The sequence below is a fragment of the Seriola lalandi genome, unplaced genomic scaffold (genome assembly GCF_002814215.2).
Source record: "Seriola lalandi dorsalis isolate HSWRI2012SDOR001 ecotype SW California unplaced genomic scaffold, Sedor1 jcf7180002054694, whole genome shotgun sequence".
NCBI classification, from domain to species: domain Eukaryota; kingdom Metazoa; phylum Chordata; class Actinopteri; order Carangiformes; family Carangidae; genus Seriola; species Seriola lalandi.
The window spans coordinates 851,461-867,991 of NW_019525247.1; the positions used below are offsets into that span (position 1 = coordinate 851,461).

At 39.2% G+C, this 16,531-nt stretch overlaps 1 protein-coding gene across 1 annotated transcript; it reads right to left on the reverse strand.

Moving 5' to 3' along the window:
- Positions 1-6,010: 6,010 nt before the first annotated feature.
- On the reverse strand, positions 6,011-15,300 carry LOC111667949 (protein C-ets-1-like). The gene is made up of 9 exons (XM_087178643.1): positions 15,258-15,300; positions 14,599-14,643; positions 12,754-12,873; positions 12,470-12,673; positions 11,633-11,707; positions 10,901-11,098; positions 9,809-10,033; positions 9,590-9,708; positions 6,011-7,404 (listed from the first exon to the last, which is right to left on the reverse strand). The coding sequence occupies exons 1-9, from the start codon at positions 15,298-15,300 to the stop codon at positions 7,192-7,194; spliced, it is 1,242 nt and encodes a 413-aa protein (XP_087034769.1). The 3' UTR covers positions 6,011-7,191.
- Between the last annotated feature and the right edge of the window lie 1,231 nt (positions 15,301-16,531).

Consider the following 16,531-nt stretch of genomic DNA (forward strand, 5'->3'; position numbering starts at 1 on the left):
ACATTTCTGTTTGTGCACAGATTAAACACATCCATCACTCAGTTATCAGTGAGATCTACAGGTGCTGGTAGGTGTATTTGGAGTCACAGTGAGGCTAGCTGTTTGAAGTCTTTATGCTAAGCTAGGCTAACCACAGGGTGACTCCAGCTCATCTCACCCTGGGAAAGAAAGTAACTGTTGAACTTGTGAAGCTGTATTCAGATCACCATGGCCACTGAAACCTTCAATGATTCTAAGACAGTCAAACAAGAGGCACGTAACAGCAGGTTTTTTACCAGGAAAGGTTACAGATTAGAACTTTAAGTTGTATGGTCAGAGAGAGTTCTGTGAAGTTTACTCATGTTCCTGCCCTGAGGGGATGAACTGCTGTTTGCCTCCTCTCTGGTGTTGCCCTAGTTTTATAGCAAATGCTCAAAAAATATGAGCATTCTGTAATTCCATTAAAACTGAGCAAACTCCATCCACAGGCTGGTTTCTCAAAGATATGTCAGACTGGTCTGTAGTGTTGGTCCTGTGTTAATGTTGCTCACAGATCAGTCTGATGTTAGTCAGAATGTTTCAAAAAAAATAAAGACTGACTGATTTGAAGCAAAATATAACAAACATCAGACTTCAGATAGACTAAATCCATCTGTTGCACAAAGCAGTTTAGTTCCTGACTGTCTTAAGTCGGACTGTGGTACAATGAATTCAATATTTTTTTTTAAAATGGCCATCCAAGGAACATTGATTGTTACCATGGTAACATTGGTCTTTGGCCTGATTTTGCCTGGGGGTGAGGTGTTTAATGTGTTTGGTTAAAAATGAGTATTTCTGTGAAAGAGTCTGACTAACATTAAACTGATGTGTAGGCTGGACAACACTACAGACCAGTCTGACATATCTTTGTGAAACTGGCCCCAGGCTAACTCAGGCCTAAGACCAATGTTACCATGGTAACAATCAATGACACCTGTGCTGAGCAGTAGCACCTAAGAACAAGAAACAGGAAAACACGGCTCATAATTTTGTGGTTTGTTATGGAGAGAGAAATGAGAAGGGAAAGAGTGACTTTTTTTCCAAATCAGAATTAGATTTATTTTATTATTTTTTTTATTGTTATACTCTTGACTGAATAAAAAACATCCATTCTCAACAGTTGAATTCTTACAGTAGACAGAACAGCAACTAAATGGACTTTGTGGTGAAGTTGTTTTTTATTTTTTTGCAGTTGTATTTTTTGAACAGGTGAAAGTTCATCGTCGGCCTGTAGGGGGCGCCAGCAGGGGTTCGGTCTAACACACAGCTCAGTCATCAAGTCAACAACATGCAGAATATCAATGACATGAATTTACATTTAAGATACAGAACACATACTAAACACATTGTCCCCTGGTGAACGTGTGTGGTATGTATGTATACTGTGTGTGTGTGCGTGTGTGTGTGTGTGCGTGTGCGTGTGTAAGTGTAGTGAAGCCTCACACAAAGCTCAGAGGCGTTAAGACCAGACGGGCCCCCTGCCTGTGTGGATTTCAGGGCCACACTTCACAGCTGTGTGTCTGATCAATCTGTTGATCTGTGCTGAATTTACAGCCTTCAGTCATCCACCTGAGTCCAGCCTCCAGGTGTGACCTGTGTCCAGGTGCTTTGGCAACATAGGTTTGTGATCTGTCGTACCAATAAAACTCATTTGAATTTGAATTTGACAGACAGAGCTTAATGATCCCTCCATCCTGCAGTCATTCCAACATTCCAGTGTTTTCCCCGTCTGACTTTCCGTGCGACTCAACCATTAACGAACTTTTGTTCCAACTGGAACAGACGATAGAACTGGAACCTCTCAGAGCGAGTGACTCCACTGGCCTGGCTTCATCGCGAGCTTCCAGCTGCCTCTCACAGTCTCGGGACCTTTGACTGATTACGACACATTCAGGTTTCAACATCTCAGACCGTCAGCATTAAAACACGAAAGCTGCTTTTGATGAAAATGGCTGAATGCTGATGTTGTTTTATCTGTCAGTGAACAGAGACAGAAACAGAGAGTGTGAGGATTACTTCCACCACTTACACTCCCAAGGCCCCGCTAATGGAAGGAGCCGACATGGGGGAGAGAGTGTGTGTGTCTTTGTGTGAATGTGTTAGTGCGTGTGTTTTATTCATCTCTTCTCAGGGATGGAGAATATCACATTAAACCTCATAAATAATACCACAGCAGATTCACCTCAGTCATGGACCACAATTATATCCGAGGGTTTCTCGTCTGTTTCAGGACACACAGAGTTTTAAATGTTCTGTTAGTGTCGAAGGAGGTTTCCTGGATTTTTCTTTTATACTTTTGTCAACACTAGAATCCAGTGGTGGAAAGTAATTAAGTACATTTAATTAAATGCTGTACTTAAGTACAGTTTTGAGGCACTTGTACTTGTACTTTTACTTGGGTATTTACATGTTATCAGTGGGGAACCGTCAGGGTCTTCATTTCATTCAGTTATTTTCTTCTGATTCTAATTTTAGCCTCATTTTCATCAGATTTGCTTCAGACATGAAATAGTTACTGTCCTAAAACCTTGAAAATACAGTTATCCAATCACATTTTTTCTTTTTCTTTTTTTTTTTTGTTGTTTCTAGGCGGAGAAAAGGTTAGGTGGCTCACTCATTGGCTAGGACTTCATCACGGGACAGATCTTACCTGTCTGGCTGTGAGCATGTTCATGTGAAAGAGGCGGAGATTTGAATTATAAGCAACATCGTCAGAACCATGGATAAAGTTCCTAATATGATGTGAGAAGAAACACTGATGAAGGTGAATTCTGTTATAGTGACGTCATAAGTGAAATTCGTCAAGGTGAAATGTAAACAACATGATGATCATTATTAAGGTCAGATTAAGGATATATTGTAAATAAGTGAATGAATGATCATTAGTCCTAACTGAGTATTTTCGCTCTTTGTCTGATGATGAACAAACTGTTGTGAACAGGAGATGCAGATGAAACAGTTCAAGTTAATGTCAGACTGTTTGTGCTGCAGAGAGGAGAGAAAGAAAAGAGGAGAGAAGTAGTTGATGTCTGATGAGTCAGTCTGACTGAACTGTTCATTTATAACCATGGAAACAGTGAACAGTATGTGGATCATTGTTGGTTTAGTCTTTATTTCTCCTCGTGTTGTTCTGAGCTGCAGTGATGAAGAAGAGAGTAAAAGCGTCATCACTGTCAGGAATCCTGTCGTATTAAAGAATCTGTGTTCTGGTCAAATGAAGCTCTATTAGTTATTATGTAGTTATTTAATGTGACAAACTCTCCTCTGTTTGTTAGAAGCTCTGGTTTAAAACCAGTAACACATGGAAAGACTAAACAGCAAAACCATCTACTGATCTTAACACACATCTAGTGTTGACAGGTTTTGATCTGATCCTCTGAAGTTAACCTGTGCCAGAGCAGGTTAGGAGTTCAGCATCAGTTACCATGGTGATTTACCCTGGTCACAAATGAATCATCATCGTCGGACTGAAAACCCAGAGTTAAACCTGAAGTTCTACGGCACTACAACTCAAAGGGACATGTTTACTCCACCACATTTATCTGACAGCTGCAGTCACTGGTGACCTTTCAGATTAAGATATTTTGTAAAAAAAAAAAATAATAATATTTTAACCCAGACATTACCAATTATTAAGGCTTGTGACTCTTTACAATAAAGCAGTGTCTAGTTGTGGCTCATTGTCTATGAGTTGTTAGCAACTCCACCTTCAGATGGATTCATTTACAACAGTTTGATGTCAAATTATTCACAATAAAAGCAAAGATTAGAGAAAAACCCCCAAAACTAAACAGAGATCTATGTATAACAAAAAAAAGAAATGTGTTTCTTTCTTCTTTCCCATACAGAAATGTAATGCATGACTTATATGTCAACGTCACCTATTAGGGGATATATTATTATCGCAAAGATACATCCTCTGGTTATATGAAGATATACGTTTATAACATAGGCTATGTGAAATACCCGTAGTAAAACTTGTATATGTACATACGCATATTAAAAATATCTATATGATGAATTTTTATATCATTTAACATGTTGTGAGCATATGTTAATGATATATATTGAATTTATATATGAGGGTTTATTAAAACAACTTACATTTTCTTAATTAATTTCTCATTAATTTTAAACATGTCACACATATCTTCTCATTCTGGGAAAGTGGTCCCAGACTGTATAAAATATCAACTATTATTATATTTATTATATATTATATTTGAGATGGATATATATTTACGTAACATATGACATATATAATCATACATACATAAACATACATGTTTGTACGGACTAGATATACTGTATATGTCAATACATGAAATTGTTCCAAGTCCTAATCGGTTTACATGTGTTTTTTCTATATGTACATACAGTATATTTTGTATATGGAAATTCAATATATGTATTTAGAGTATATTACATTTGCGTATGAGTTGCTCTTTAGTTAATCATCTCATGGAGGGGGGGGGGCTCCTAGGTTGGAAACCACTGGACTAAACTGGTTAACTCTACCTCAACCAGCTACACCAGTAAAATACTACTTACACACTGACACATCAGAATTAAGAACCTATGAACATTTTACTCCATAAATCACTTTTACTTCTGATACTTTAAGTACTTTCACTAAGGTAAGACTTTAGATGACCTTACCTTATATACTGCATTTTAACTGGTACTAAACACAGAGTGCAGCTGCTGGGGCTGATGGGATTAGCACCATAGACAAATTCAAATCTTGACCTTATGGTTCATTTTCTTTCTCTGTCTGTTGTTGAAGTTAAAATACACTATTTTTAGTTTGTGTTTAACCTCAGTGGAGCGTTTTCTTGCATGTGTGTGACACAATAATAATCCAGCTCTGGAGCCCACACAGGGTCGGAGAGGAGCCATGTTTAAATCTACAGGAGCAGAAATGACTCCTCTGCTGGATCAGAAATCAGAAGCTAATAAATCAATAAACAAGCCTTGGTGTCTGAGATGTTAAATTAGAGCGCTTGATTTCTCTGCAGGAGCCGGTTTATTCCAGTCACCCACACACACACACACACACACACACCCTCTACACACACGCAGTGAAGTGAGAGGCTCAGAGCGAGTTGGCTGAGCAAGCGTGAATACATCAATTAGGTTCCATTAGTCCAAGCAGCAGCTGATCTCTGTTAAAACCCCTCCTGCAGGGACTCGCTCAGACTGGAGCTGTGTGTTCAGCACCCAGACCACATGACTCATGGTGTGTGTCTGTCACAGTGGGAGCAAACACTGGACACAGTTGTATTGTTAGATCTCTTCCCATTTAGTGCAGTTTGTTAACCTCTTGGAATATACTTTGAACTAGAATAGAAAGTAAATTATCTTGGAAGCCACATAAATAATGTAAAGACAAAATGATCTAAAAGTGTTGCAGTGTTGCATAAAGCAGAAATTACTACTTATATAATCCTACTCTGTCATATCACCACACATCACTTATTGTGTGGGGAAACAATTCAATTTTCATGCATCAGAAGAAAGCTATGAGAATCATAAATCAATCAAATTATTATGAACCATATAAGTAATTCATTCATGTGTTTTCAAATGTCATGTTCTGGTCAGCTTTAAAACTGCACATATATAAAATATATACGTATAAAACATTAAATCATTTACTCCCAAACTGTTTTCAGAGGCTGTTTGAAATCAGAGAAAGTCAGTGTGAAGTAGGACTACATTTAAAAAACAAGGGCAAGGACCAGTTGTCTTGTGAAAAAATTGAATCTGGCTCAGTTCTAATTGCCAATAACCTGGTGATCATTATGATGAAGGATAAAATGATGGTAACACATTATTTTCCAAATCATTTACCAGGAACTTTCCTGGATTTAATTTGGTGCTAAAAAGTGAAAATAGTCATTTTCTTGAAACCAAATCATTTATATATAATAATACATGATTATAATATTGTATTTTAGGGTTTCAGTTGTTGTATTTCAAGCAGTGAAAAGAGGGTTGGACTTGGCAGACAAAACTACAAAAAAAAAGAGAGAAAGAATCGATAGTATGAAAAATATCGCATATAGTGGGAAATATCGCGATGTTCGATATTTTTGGTATTGTCAATATTTTCAAATATTGGCTCCAGCCTAATGTCCAGTATCTGGAACAACACGCCCAGACAAAAGTAAAATACCATCTGAGAGCAACACTGTAAAGTGTATCTGCTATAATCTTAACATTAAATATAGTAACCTTCTCAAGTGTCGTCATGTATAGTGACGTTTACAGACTGTAATGTAAAATCAGTAAATACACAAATGATGCAGGCACATGTGAACATCCTCTGTATGTTGAGGCTCAGCTGTTGTGTAGGATCAGAGCTCCTTCTGCTACTAATAAAACACAGTCATGCACATATGTATGGAAAGCCAGGAGGGCCAAAAACACATGAAACTGACATTTGAAGTCACATGTTGTCAACCCATTATTTACATGTAAACAACATGTGATGTCATCTTTCTGTCATCATGTCATCATCTCGTATCGCTGGCTCAGTGACGCCTTGATGGAACTTGACACAAACATTCGCTTGGACTCAAGGACGAACTGATTAGATTTTGGTGGTTAAAGGTCAAAGGTCAAGGTCATGGTGACCTCACACAACATCTTTTTGGCTTTAACTCACAAATTCATTCACTGATTCTGACACAATTTAACTCAAATGTGTGTAAGGATAAAATGAAGTGATGACATTTTATATCTAAAAGGTCAAAGGTCAACTTCACTTTGACATCATTATGTTCTGTAAAAACTCTTCTGGTCATTATTCAACACTGTAACTCAGGAAGGAGAGACTGTGACCATATTTCCTGATACCTGACTGGTTCGCGGAGGAAACAACCATGAGGAGGTGATTCTAGTTTTTAGAATATTAAATTCATATTAAAGTATATTGTATTGTCTCCTTCTGTCGGGCCGTCTTGACATACATGACTTTGCTGAGAGTGACCACAAGAAAAGTGTTGATGCTCATAACTGATATGAACAGTCACACACGCACACACACCTACACACTGTGTGTCACCAGCAGGCCTCAGCTGGACTGCTCTCATCAATAATAAGTCATAAATAGAAGGATCCGATATAAAAAAGTGTCTCTTTGTTCCTCCCTCAGTGTCGGTTGAGTTATTATTGACTCTTGCTGCTGATGTCCAACATAGCGTGCAGCTCTCCGGGCTCATATCCCAGCAGGCCTTGCAGGTTGCAGACGAAGCAGTAGACGTAGCGTTTGCCGGCCGTCTTGCGGATGATGTTTTTGTCGTAGTAGTAGCGCAGACCGCGACTCAGCTTCTCGTAGTTCATCTTGGGTTTGTTCTTCCTCCGACCCCACAGCAGCGCCACCTGGAGACAAAGACATGTCTCAACACAGCGGGACAATGACAGCAACAGGCCTCCTTCTCCTCTTAATATGATATTCATGTAATGATGATTAAATATATTGGAGGTAAAAACATAAATGTTTGAGCGTTGTCAGGTGATAACAGCAGTCGCTGGAGGTACTGGTTTATTGGTTGAGAAAAATTTAAAACATGATATTGTATTTTGATTGTAGACTGTGTTTGTTGCTGAATTCATCAATGATATGATGGGTGTCTATAAAGTTTATTCATTTAAAGCCTGGCTTCATGAGAGCAGTAAACTTTACCAGGGAAGTGAAATACCTGTCCAAGAAGTTTAGTCCTACTACGAGGCAGGTCCTGGACCTGGTCCTGGACCTGGTCCTGGACCTGGTCCTGGACCTGGTCCTGGACCTGGTCCTGGTATGTACGTTCAGTAATCCATCCATGATGCTAAGAAGACAACTACATGTCACCTTCTGGCTCTGGTAGGGAGAGGTCTGCTAAGTGAGGCTAAACATAGATTTTTTCTGAACCTGATATTGATCCTCTCGTCGGACTGTGAATACAATAGAAAGCAAATGTACGTCCTACTTGTTGTAGTGTGGTAGAGCTGCAGGGATCATAGGTGCAGAAGCCATAGGTGCTGCACCCACGGGCAGGAGCTACAGTCGCCCAATTTACATTGATTTGACAACAAACTCCAGGTTGGTGTAAGGTTGGATAATCCATAGAGACTAAGCTGTCAAGCCCCTCACCCTAACTTAACCACCGAACACCGAACGCTCCAATCAATCTGTGTGTGTGTGTGTGTGTGTGTGTGTGTGTGTGTGTCTTGGTCGTCTCTGTTCATTTCCCATGGTCCTGGAATGTGTACATTGGAGGTCATGGAGGCTGTAGCTACTGCAGAAGGTTTATCGTTGGTGTGGGGGTGGGACAACTGTTTTGTGGTTTGTTTGTTTCAAAAAGATGATATAAATAACCAGAAGACAAAAGACAATAAGCACAGATCAAACTTTGAACACTAAGTCACTAAACAAACCAAGTAATGAACTCATACAATATTAATCAGGCTTGACGACCTAGATAAGATATTAAAGAATAAATACGTTTTGCATTCTATATATGTACTGTATATATACATGTATATATACTTTGCCCATAAAGTTGGATTAATTTTGTTTTCAGACACAATCCTCTGTTTATTCCTATTTAAATGCATCAGTAATCACTTTTGACCAGCTGCAATGATTATATCATGTGTCCCAATTACCCAGGTGAAATGAATTCATGCATAACTTTTTTTCATAAATTTTAAAAAATATTTTATTCCAACTTTATGAGCAACGGTTTATATATGTGTGTGTGTGTATGTGTATATATAGGCTAATATATATATATACATACATATAAACATACATACATCTTTACCATCACCCAGGTTTCCTCCACTAAAAGCCAATGGGATTTTTCTATTGTCTTCTGAAAATAAACAGCAGTTTCTGATCCTGAGGTTTAGTTCAGCAGGATCATCTTCACTAATGAACATCACTCTATGATGTTTGAATTATAAATACAATCAGCAGAAGTAAAAAGCTAATGTTAGGCTATAAACCAACTACACCACGGTCACATGACTTCAACACTACGGTCACATGACTTCAACACCACGGTCACATGACTTCAACACCACGGTCACATGACTTCAGTGTCTCCACCACTAAACTTCAGCTTGTAGTTTGATACAGCTCTGACCTCTTCTACAAAAGCCTTTCCTCTCACACAGTTAGTGACAGTTTGTATAAACACAACGAGGCTGGAAAGGTGGACTGGTGAGTTAACGAGGCTGTAAAGGTGGACTGGTGAGTTAAGAGGCTGTAAAGGTGGACTGGTGAGTAGATCGGGTTTCATGTTCAACGTGATGACTTTTGACGACAACCTCTGTAGTCTCATTTAGACACTCGTTAGCAACTGAGACGTAAAAGGTTAAATAAATCAGGACTGGAGTATTTACTGATGCATTTTATGTTGTAGAATAAAACATGAAAATGTCTTGAGCTGGTGTTAACCACAGACCTTATTTCAGTCATCTGATCAAAAACCCACAGACTTCATGATGAGGGAACCTGAGGAGCTAACATCCTTATATATTTTGAACTCTATTGTTCAAACCCACTGGCATTGTGTACCTCATCAGGGTCTGTCAGCTTGAACTCCCACCCATCTCCTGTCCAGCTTATACAAGACTGACAGTTGCGGTCTGTCAGAAGCTCCAGGAGGAACTGCCACAGCTGAATGGGGCCACTTCCTGTTGGAACAATCAGCATCAACACGTGCTGGATAGATCTAAAACTGACTTCATCCATCTGAGAATCCAAAATCTATCATCTCCTTCAACCAGTACTCACCAGTGTAGCCAGCGAGGATGGGTGCTGGTATCACAGCTCTCCCCAGATTGGTTTTGTTGCCTACATATTCTTTGAAGCTCCTGTGTGGCTGTGGTAACGTAAAGGCATCTTCGGACATGGTCTCTTCCAGGACTGGGTCTATATCCTGGAGTGAAGCGGTCCATGACAGAGAGCCCACACGCTCACAGTCGTCACTGTGAGTGATCTTTACCTCTGAGTCTGTCTCTACAAGCACAGAACAGTAGAAGAAGAAAGCAGGTGTGTAAGGACAGAGGGATCTCAGGTGATAAAGCAAAACAGCTCCTGGAAGCCATATTGGATAACAAATCACAGTGGTTTGGTACAATTTAGTTGTCAATCCAGAAGAATCCCAGAGGCAAAACAATAAAAAAATTTGAACATTGGTTTTTGGCTGGACAGCAGCAGCAGGGCCAGCCCTATAAACTGGAATGACTATAATGACTGACTGACTGACTGACTGACTGATATTTCCACCACTGGTCAGTCGAGTGCCTCGTCACTGAGTTGGAGTCTCTGGATCAAACAGGTTCTATTAGGGGGGGGTTTACAGCTAGATTTAGAGACTTTTTTTCGAACAGACGGTATAAACCTGGTTCAGGTCTGGACCATGTATGGATGCTGTTCGGGCTGCACCTCTTGTCACGGGCAGTCTACTGAGCCCCTCGGGGATTGCTCAGGAACTGCAGGGAAGAGGAGGAGTGGTTCCAATACACTGAGCCTTGCCTCCATTTCAGCAAATAAACTACTTTAATTCCACGTATCATTATTACTAAAGGAGGCAGAGGAATAACATAAGACACACCGAGCAGAGAGAGCAGGAGAGAGGGAGGGAGAGAGAGAAGTCATCACTAACGAGGCTTTGTACTAACGACTATGACCAACTCTCAATATATCAAACAGAGGGAGTCAGACATAAAGACCTGCCTCTAATGAAAGTCTGTTACGTTCTGGAGTTGAAGTAAATAAAGACAAAGCTGTTGTGGATCCAGACGGAGGCTGTGCTCTGTCAGGAGCGACTGTCTATCTGTCTATTTGGGCTTAGTCCAATAATAGGTTTATTGGTGTTTTTACCTCCAGTTCTTCCTGTTTCCTGACACAGAGCAGGAGAGCTCATGGTCCTGCTCGTATCCTCCATCTTGATCAGGTTGTGGTCTCCATGTTGAACAGGGACAGGGTCCAGAGTGTGGAGCTCCGTCCTCTCAGTGTGATGATACTGAACATGGTAACTGTGTTTGTCTGAATGTTCCTGAGCACAGTCCGAGTAGTTTTCTAAGGGAACAACAATAAAGGAAAAATGAACATAATATAAGAGATAAGATAAGATGAACCTTTATTGATCCCCTGTAGAGGATTTTCAAATTGACACATCAGCACAAAAGAATAGCAACACAAGAGGGAATAAGATAAATTAGAAGTGCTATTTACAATAACATTCAAATGCAAGTAGTATGTGAATACATGTTCACAACATGAATTCTTTTCCTGCACATTTCCATCAGTCCTGTACTACTGTTAATGTACTGTTAATGTACTGTTAATGTACTGTTGACCCACATTACACTTTCATTCACTTTATCTTTGCACATTAAGGTGAATTTGCTGTGTAATGAGTGTTAATCAAGTCACTTCTGTCCATACCTGTCTACCTCACATTTGCATTTGTCTGTGTTATTATGCTAACTGAGAGTTGAGCAGTTTCCCTGTGGAGTCATTAATGTTCTTCTGTAGTAATTGAATATAATTCTGCTAGTAATAATAATAACTACAGTTTCCAAAGGTTACAGAAGACACATTATTGCATACCTCTGTTGAAGTGAAGCTGGCAGTAAGACGGTGTTGTGCAGGTTGGTAATGAAGCATCATACGCAGATTCATTCTCTGCAGAATTAAATTCCCATGACAAAAATAATAACTCTGTGTTATCGTTGTGTTATTACTCCATGATCACCGACTTAATAAAGATCGACCACACTAATACAGAAGATCTGTTCATGTGTCTGTATTACATATCTCATATCTACACATACACATACATGATGTACAGTATGAAACAAAAACACTCTAACTTAACAGATGGAGGTGTCACATATCAGAACCAGGTCTGAAGTATCCAGTATAAATCACCTGAGAAAACACACCTGCCAACAAATGACACTACATCTGTAAAAATGAAACGCTACACATTATCATACAGCCTCCCTGGTGTGTGTGTGTGTGTGTGTGTGTGTGTGTGTGTGTGTGTGTGTGTGTGAGTGTGTGTACCACTGTTTATATCATATTTACTGCTTTTATAGACTATTACCTGGCTGGCCCAGGTGAGTCCTGAACCATCCCTTAGTTATGCTTCTGTAGGCCTAGACTGCTGGGGGGACTCCCATGATGCATTGCATACATTATTATTATTATTATTATTATTATTATTATTATTATTATTATCATTATTATTAACACCATTAGCTATTGTATTGGTATTACTACTACTGTAACCAGCTGTTCCTGGTCTCTCTATCTCCCTGTGTGGGGTCATAACTGAGAAAGATCCTTCTGCTGCTGTCTAACTTCTTCTGAATACCACTAATTATCTAAATATAATATTATTCTTTAACTTCATTTGAATATGTCCGTTTTAAATTCCTTCACCTCTCCTCATGGTCTCCAGATGTTCCCACAGGATTTCTCCGGCGGTGCAGTCCGACATCAGGCCCAGGAAAGCATCTCGGTCCAGACCGCACAGCTCGCTGCCCTGCAGGCCTCTCAGGTCCGAGCCCAGGCGGTGGAGACTGAACTCAGCCTGGCACCAGTCCAGCCAGTGGTTCACCTCCCACTCAGACCACAGGGTAGGATCTGGGCACATACAAATACATAAATGTACATAAAGCAACATCCACAGCCTCCTCACCTCCTCTGATAGAAATGATGTGTACCCTGTGGAAAGTGACGGCTGATCCTCTCCTGGGTGAAGCCGGAGAAACTGGCCTTCACCGCCTGGCTCAGGACCTCCTTACTGGTCGGGGTGAGAGGAGGGACGTCCAGGGTGTCCAGCTCTGGGACGCACATAAAATATCAACATGTTTTCATTACAACAAACTCCCACAGGCTAACTCTTTATCTAAACCCTCCTGTATAGTATTTATTAGCTGTATATACAGTTAATAAATGGTTTATAACTATAACACACTACAATGTAGCAGAAATATATTTTATGTTTATTAATTTGTCAACAACAATAAGTGAAGTCTGTCTGATGTTGGTTTAACAGATAATGAATAATTAACTTAAAGTTTAAAAGGGCGGGGCCACGTATCTAAATATTACAACATATTGGTCACATACACTGTTGTACTGAATCAGACTAGATGAATTAAATGCCTGGAAAACAGATATGCAAGAAAACACTGATGAGGCAGATTGGGATATTACTTATTTAAAAACAGACAATAAATACAAGGTTCAAACTATATCAATAAAAGTGGTTAATGAGAATGTGTATAACTCCTGTCAAAGTCCATCACATGCCTGCTAATATTCCTGAGAGAGAGAGAGAGAGAGAGAGAGATGTTTCAGATCAAAATCCCTTTAAATGTCAAACTCTGTGTGCTTGGAATGAATCTGAAGGACTTTATACAAACATCAGAACACACTAAACGTGTGGACTTTGGACTTCTTTAAGCCAGGAGAGCCCGTGCACTTTGTTAAAGAGTATGGATGCTCTGTAACTGAGCTTGGAACTGTGAGGATCTGGAAAGACTAAGTTCCTGAAGGCAAGGGGAAAGACCAAACATGAACATCATAAAAGACAGGAATTGTTCTTGTTGTTGTTTGTATTCTCTTTGACATTAGTTCAGGTTTGAGTGTGTGTGTGTGTGTGTGTGTATGTGGTTGTGTGAGTATGTGTAATGTTGCTATTGTCAAACCCAAATTGTTGTATTGTTACTGTGTGTTGTAATCTGTATGGGACGTGATAAGAAAAACCATAATAAAGATATTGGGGGGAAATGTTATTGTGCAATGTGCAAGTTACATATTACATTAGAGTCTGTAGAGGCCTGTTCAGTCTGATTGTATTTTGTACACAATACAGATGTTCACTACTGCACACTGTACCTAGTTATCATTTAGAAACTCTATACAAACATGAATGAATGTTTATAACTTGCTGTATGAAACTGTGAGAACATTTATAAGTTTTCCCATGAAAACATATTTCTTATTATTATAACAGCATTCATTTTCTACTGAACCAGCAGTTTCCACAAGAGCTGTTGGTAAATATATCAATAAACACTAACATCTGCTCACAGCTGCATTATAGTCAGTAAGAAACTGGTTGTTGCATGTTTGTATTTACATGTTTATTTATACATATTCTCACTACTTGTTTCTTGTCTTGATTATTTATCTCAATTCATCTTATTTTGTCTTTTATCTTATTTCAATTTGTTATTTTTATTCTACTTTAATTTGTGTTATTTTTATTTTATTTTATTTGAATCTTAAATGTTGTTGATAAATGCATTAAAATGATGACATTTAAAATCAAGTGTTGCCATATAATGAGCGACAGTGCAGTGTAATGAGTGAAAAGCTCATTCAGAAGCTCCAGTCACTCTCACTGTGTCTAAAACCCCTGATATTAAACACATTCATAAACACAACTACATGAAGAACGACCAGAGTGAAACAAGAAATCTATCAATCAATTATCAATTATCAATCATCAAGAATCCCAGTGTTGATTAAATCCTGATCAGATGAAGGACGAGTCTTACCGTAGGTACTGGAGTCCATCCCAGTGTCAGGGTCGGGGGGATCAGCTGGAGGAAACAGAGACCGCAAAAGGGGGAAAGGGACTTTAATATGAGCGATAGGAGGGGACAGGCTGTGACGGACAGCTGTCAATCATGTGGACGTGGGCGGGGCAAGAGGAACAGGTTTGAAGCCAGGTGAAGGGCCTCAAGTGAGACTGATCCATGGATACAGGATTTATTTTGTGATTTATGTGAAGAGATGGTAAAATACTTTTATTTTCCCTTTGGTTATGAGTTTATTTATATTTATATTTATAATTATTTCTATATGAAGTTATTCTAGTGTCCCAGTTCTGATGGAACCAGACACATACATACATTTCTGACAGGTTTATACACAGTGGATGATGATCTATAACATCTATCCACTGTATGACTGAATTTAATGAGGCTTTTACACCTGCATACAGGTGTATAACCCTGTACACATTCCGTCCGGGTGTCACATTTCGTTCCTGTGTTACATTTCCCATTCATTAAGAAACCAACAAAGAAGTGTGTGTTTGTGTCTTCTTCACAGCTGGATTCGTGACAGGACACAGAGGACTCCAGGCTCATGCTAACTTCTTGCTTTTATTTGGTGAAATGTAGCAGTGAAGCACATCATCAGCTGGAATCACACAGTGATTCGTGATCGTGGGCGCTGCTGCGTCGACGCTTCATCGTGAAGTTTTATTTTATATATTTATTTCAGGTAAGATTGAGCCCACATATCCAACATACAGTGGGATTACAAATCGTAATGGGACTGTCAGGTGTAATCTGCTGTGTGTAATGGGAACCTGAAGGCAGCAGAATATTACAGGGCAGACTGGGGATAGTTGCAACACTTCTGGCATCTCTCTCAGTTACTCTGAGACCAACCAAACTTTAACATATTAAACTTCCATCTGTCTGCTAATGACTCGTACAATTTAAAGATGATTCCATATGACAGATCGTTCACTGTTTGTATTTCAATTGAAGAATTCAGAAGTTACAACTGACCCCAAGCCTGAGGACAGTTACCGTTTCACCATATAACTTTTGCTTTTTGTCTCAATAAGCACAGTATTGTGAAGATATACTCTGTTTTACAAAACCATCTAGAACATACAGCTACTTTGAGTCAAAATTATATTTGATAACTTATGATACAGAACAGGCAAATACATAAAACCACGAGAGGTCAACAAAATAATTACCAAAATAACTTGTTTGTTCTCGTATGTGTTAAAAGGAGCAATTATTGCTGCATCTGTTCTGCTATGGGACAAAATTACCTGCATATTTTGCCTATGGTGAACTAAAAATTTTGAAACACACTGTTGTGTGGTCTGTTGTGATTTGGCTGCTCAGCTTTGGGACAGTTACAATACCTTGTTGCAACCATCTCCACCCTGTCAGCTATGACAGAACATCATGTGCTAGCTAGACACACTGACACATGCTAACCATGTGTTTTAGAAATCAACAAAACAACGATTCAAACCTGCAACTTCAAAAAAGCTCAGGACAGTTTGACAGAAGCAGATATTGAATGTGTGTTCTGTCTTCCTGACGAATAAGATTTGTTCCCACCATCCCCAGTCTCCCCTACACAATGTATTTTGATGTCAGCGTTGGCCTCTGTCCATCTGCCAACACTGGAGTTTAGGATCAAATATGAAATTTGAATTACAGTGTTATATAACAGGTATTACACAGTGAGGCCAGTGAGTTAATCTCTGACTAGTTGTCTCCATAGTAACCAGTCTGACTTAAAATTAAGGAAAGTTTTAGTGTAAGTTTGACTTATAAACTAATTTAAATAAATCCCTCTCACATATATTTATACAATAAACAGTCAAGATCAACTGACGCTCCCATCATGACTGCAGCAGCTCTGACTCCCTCTAGTGGCCGTCAGTGGAAA

What these genes read in the sequence shown, in the direction of transcription:
- LOC111667949 (XM_087178643.1), bottom strand. Translation starts at nt 15,300, where the DNA reads ATGAAGCGTCGACGCAGCAGCGCCCACGATCACGAATCACTGT. An exon ending in TCTGGAGACCATGAGGAGAG is followed by an intron (nt 11,708 to 12,469) that starts GTGAAGGAATTT and finishes TTAATTCTGCAG; the next exon opens with AGAATGAATCTGCGTATGAT. An exon ending in CATCCTCGCTGGCTACACTG is followed by an intron (nt 9,709 to 9,808) that starts GTGAGTACTGGT and finishes TTGTTCCAACAG; the next exon opens with GAAGTGGCCCCATTCAGCTG.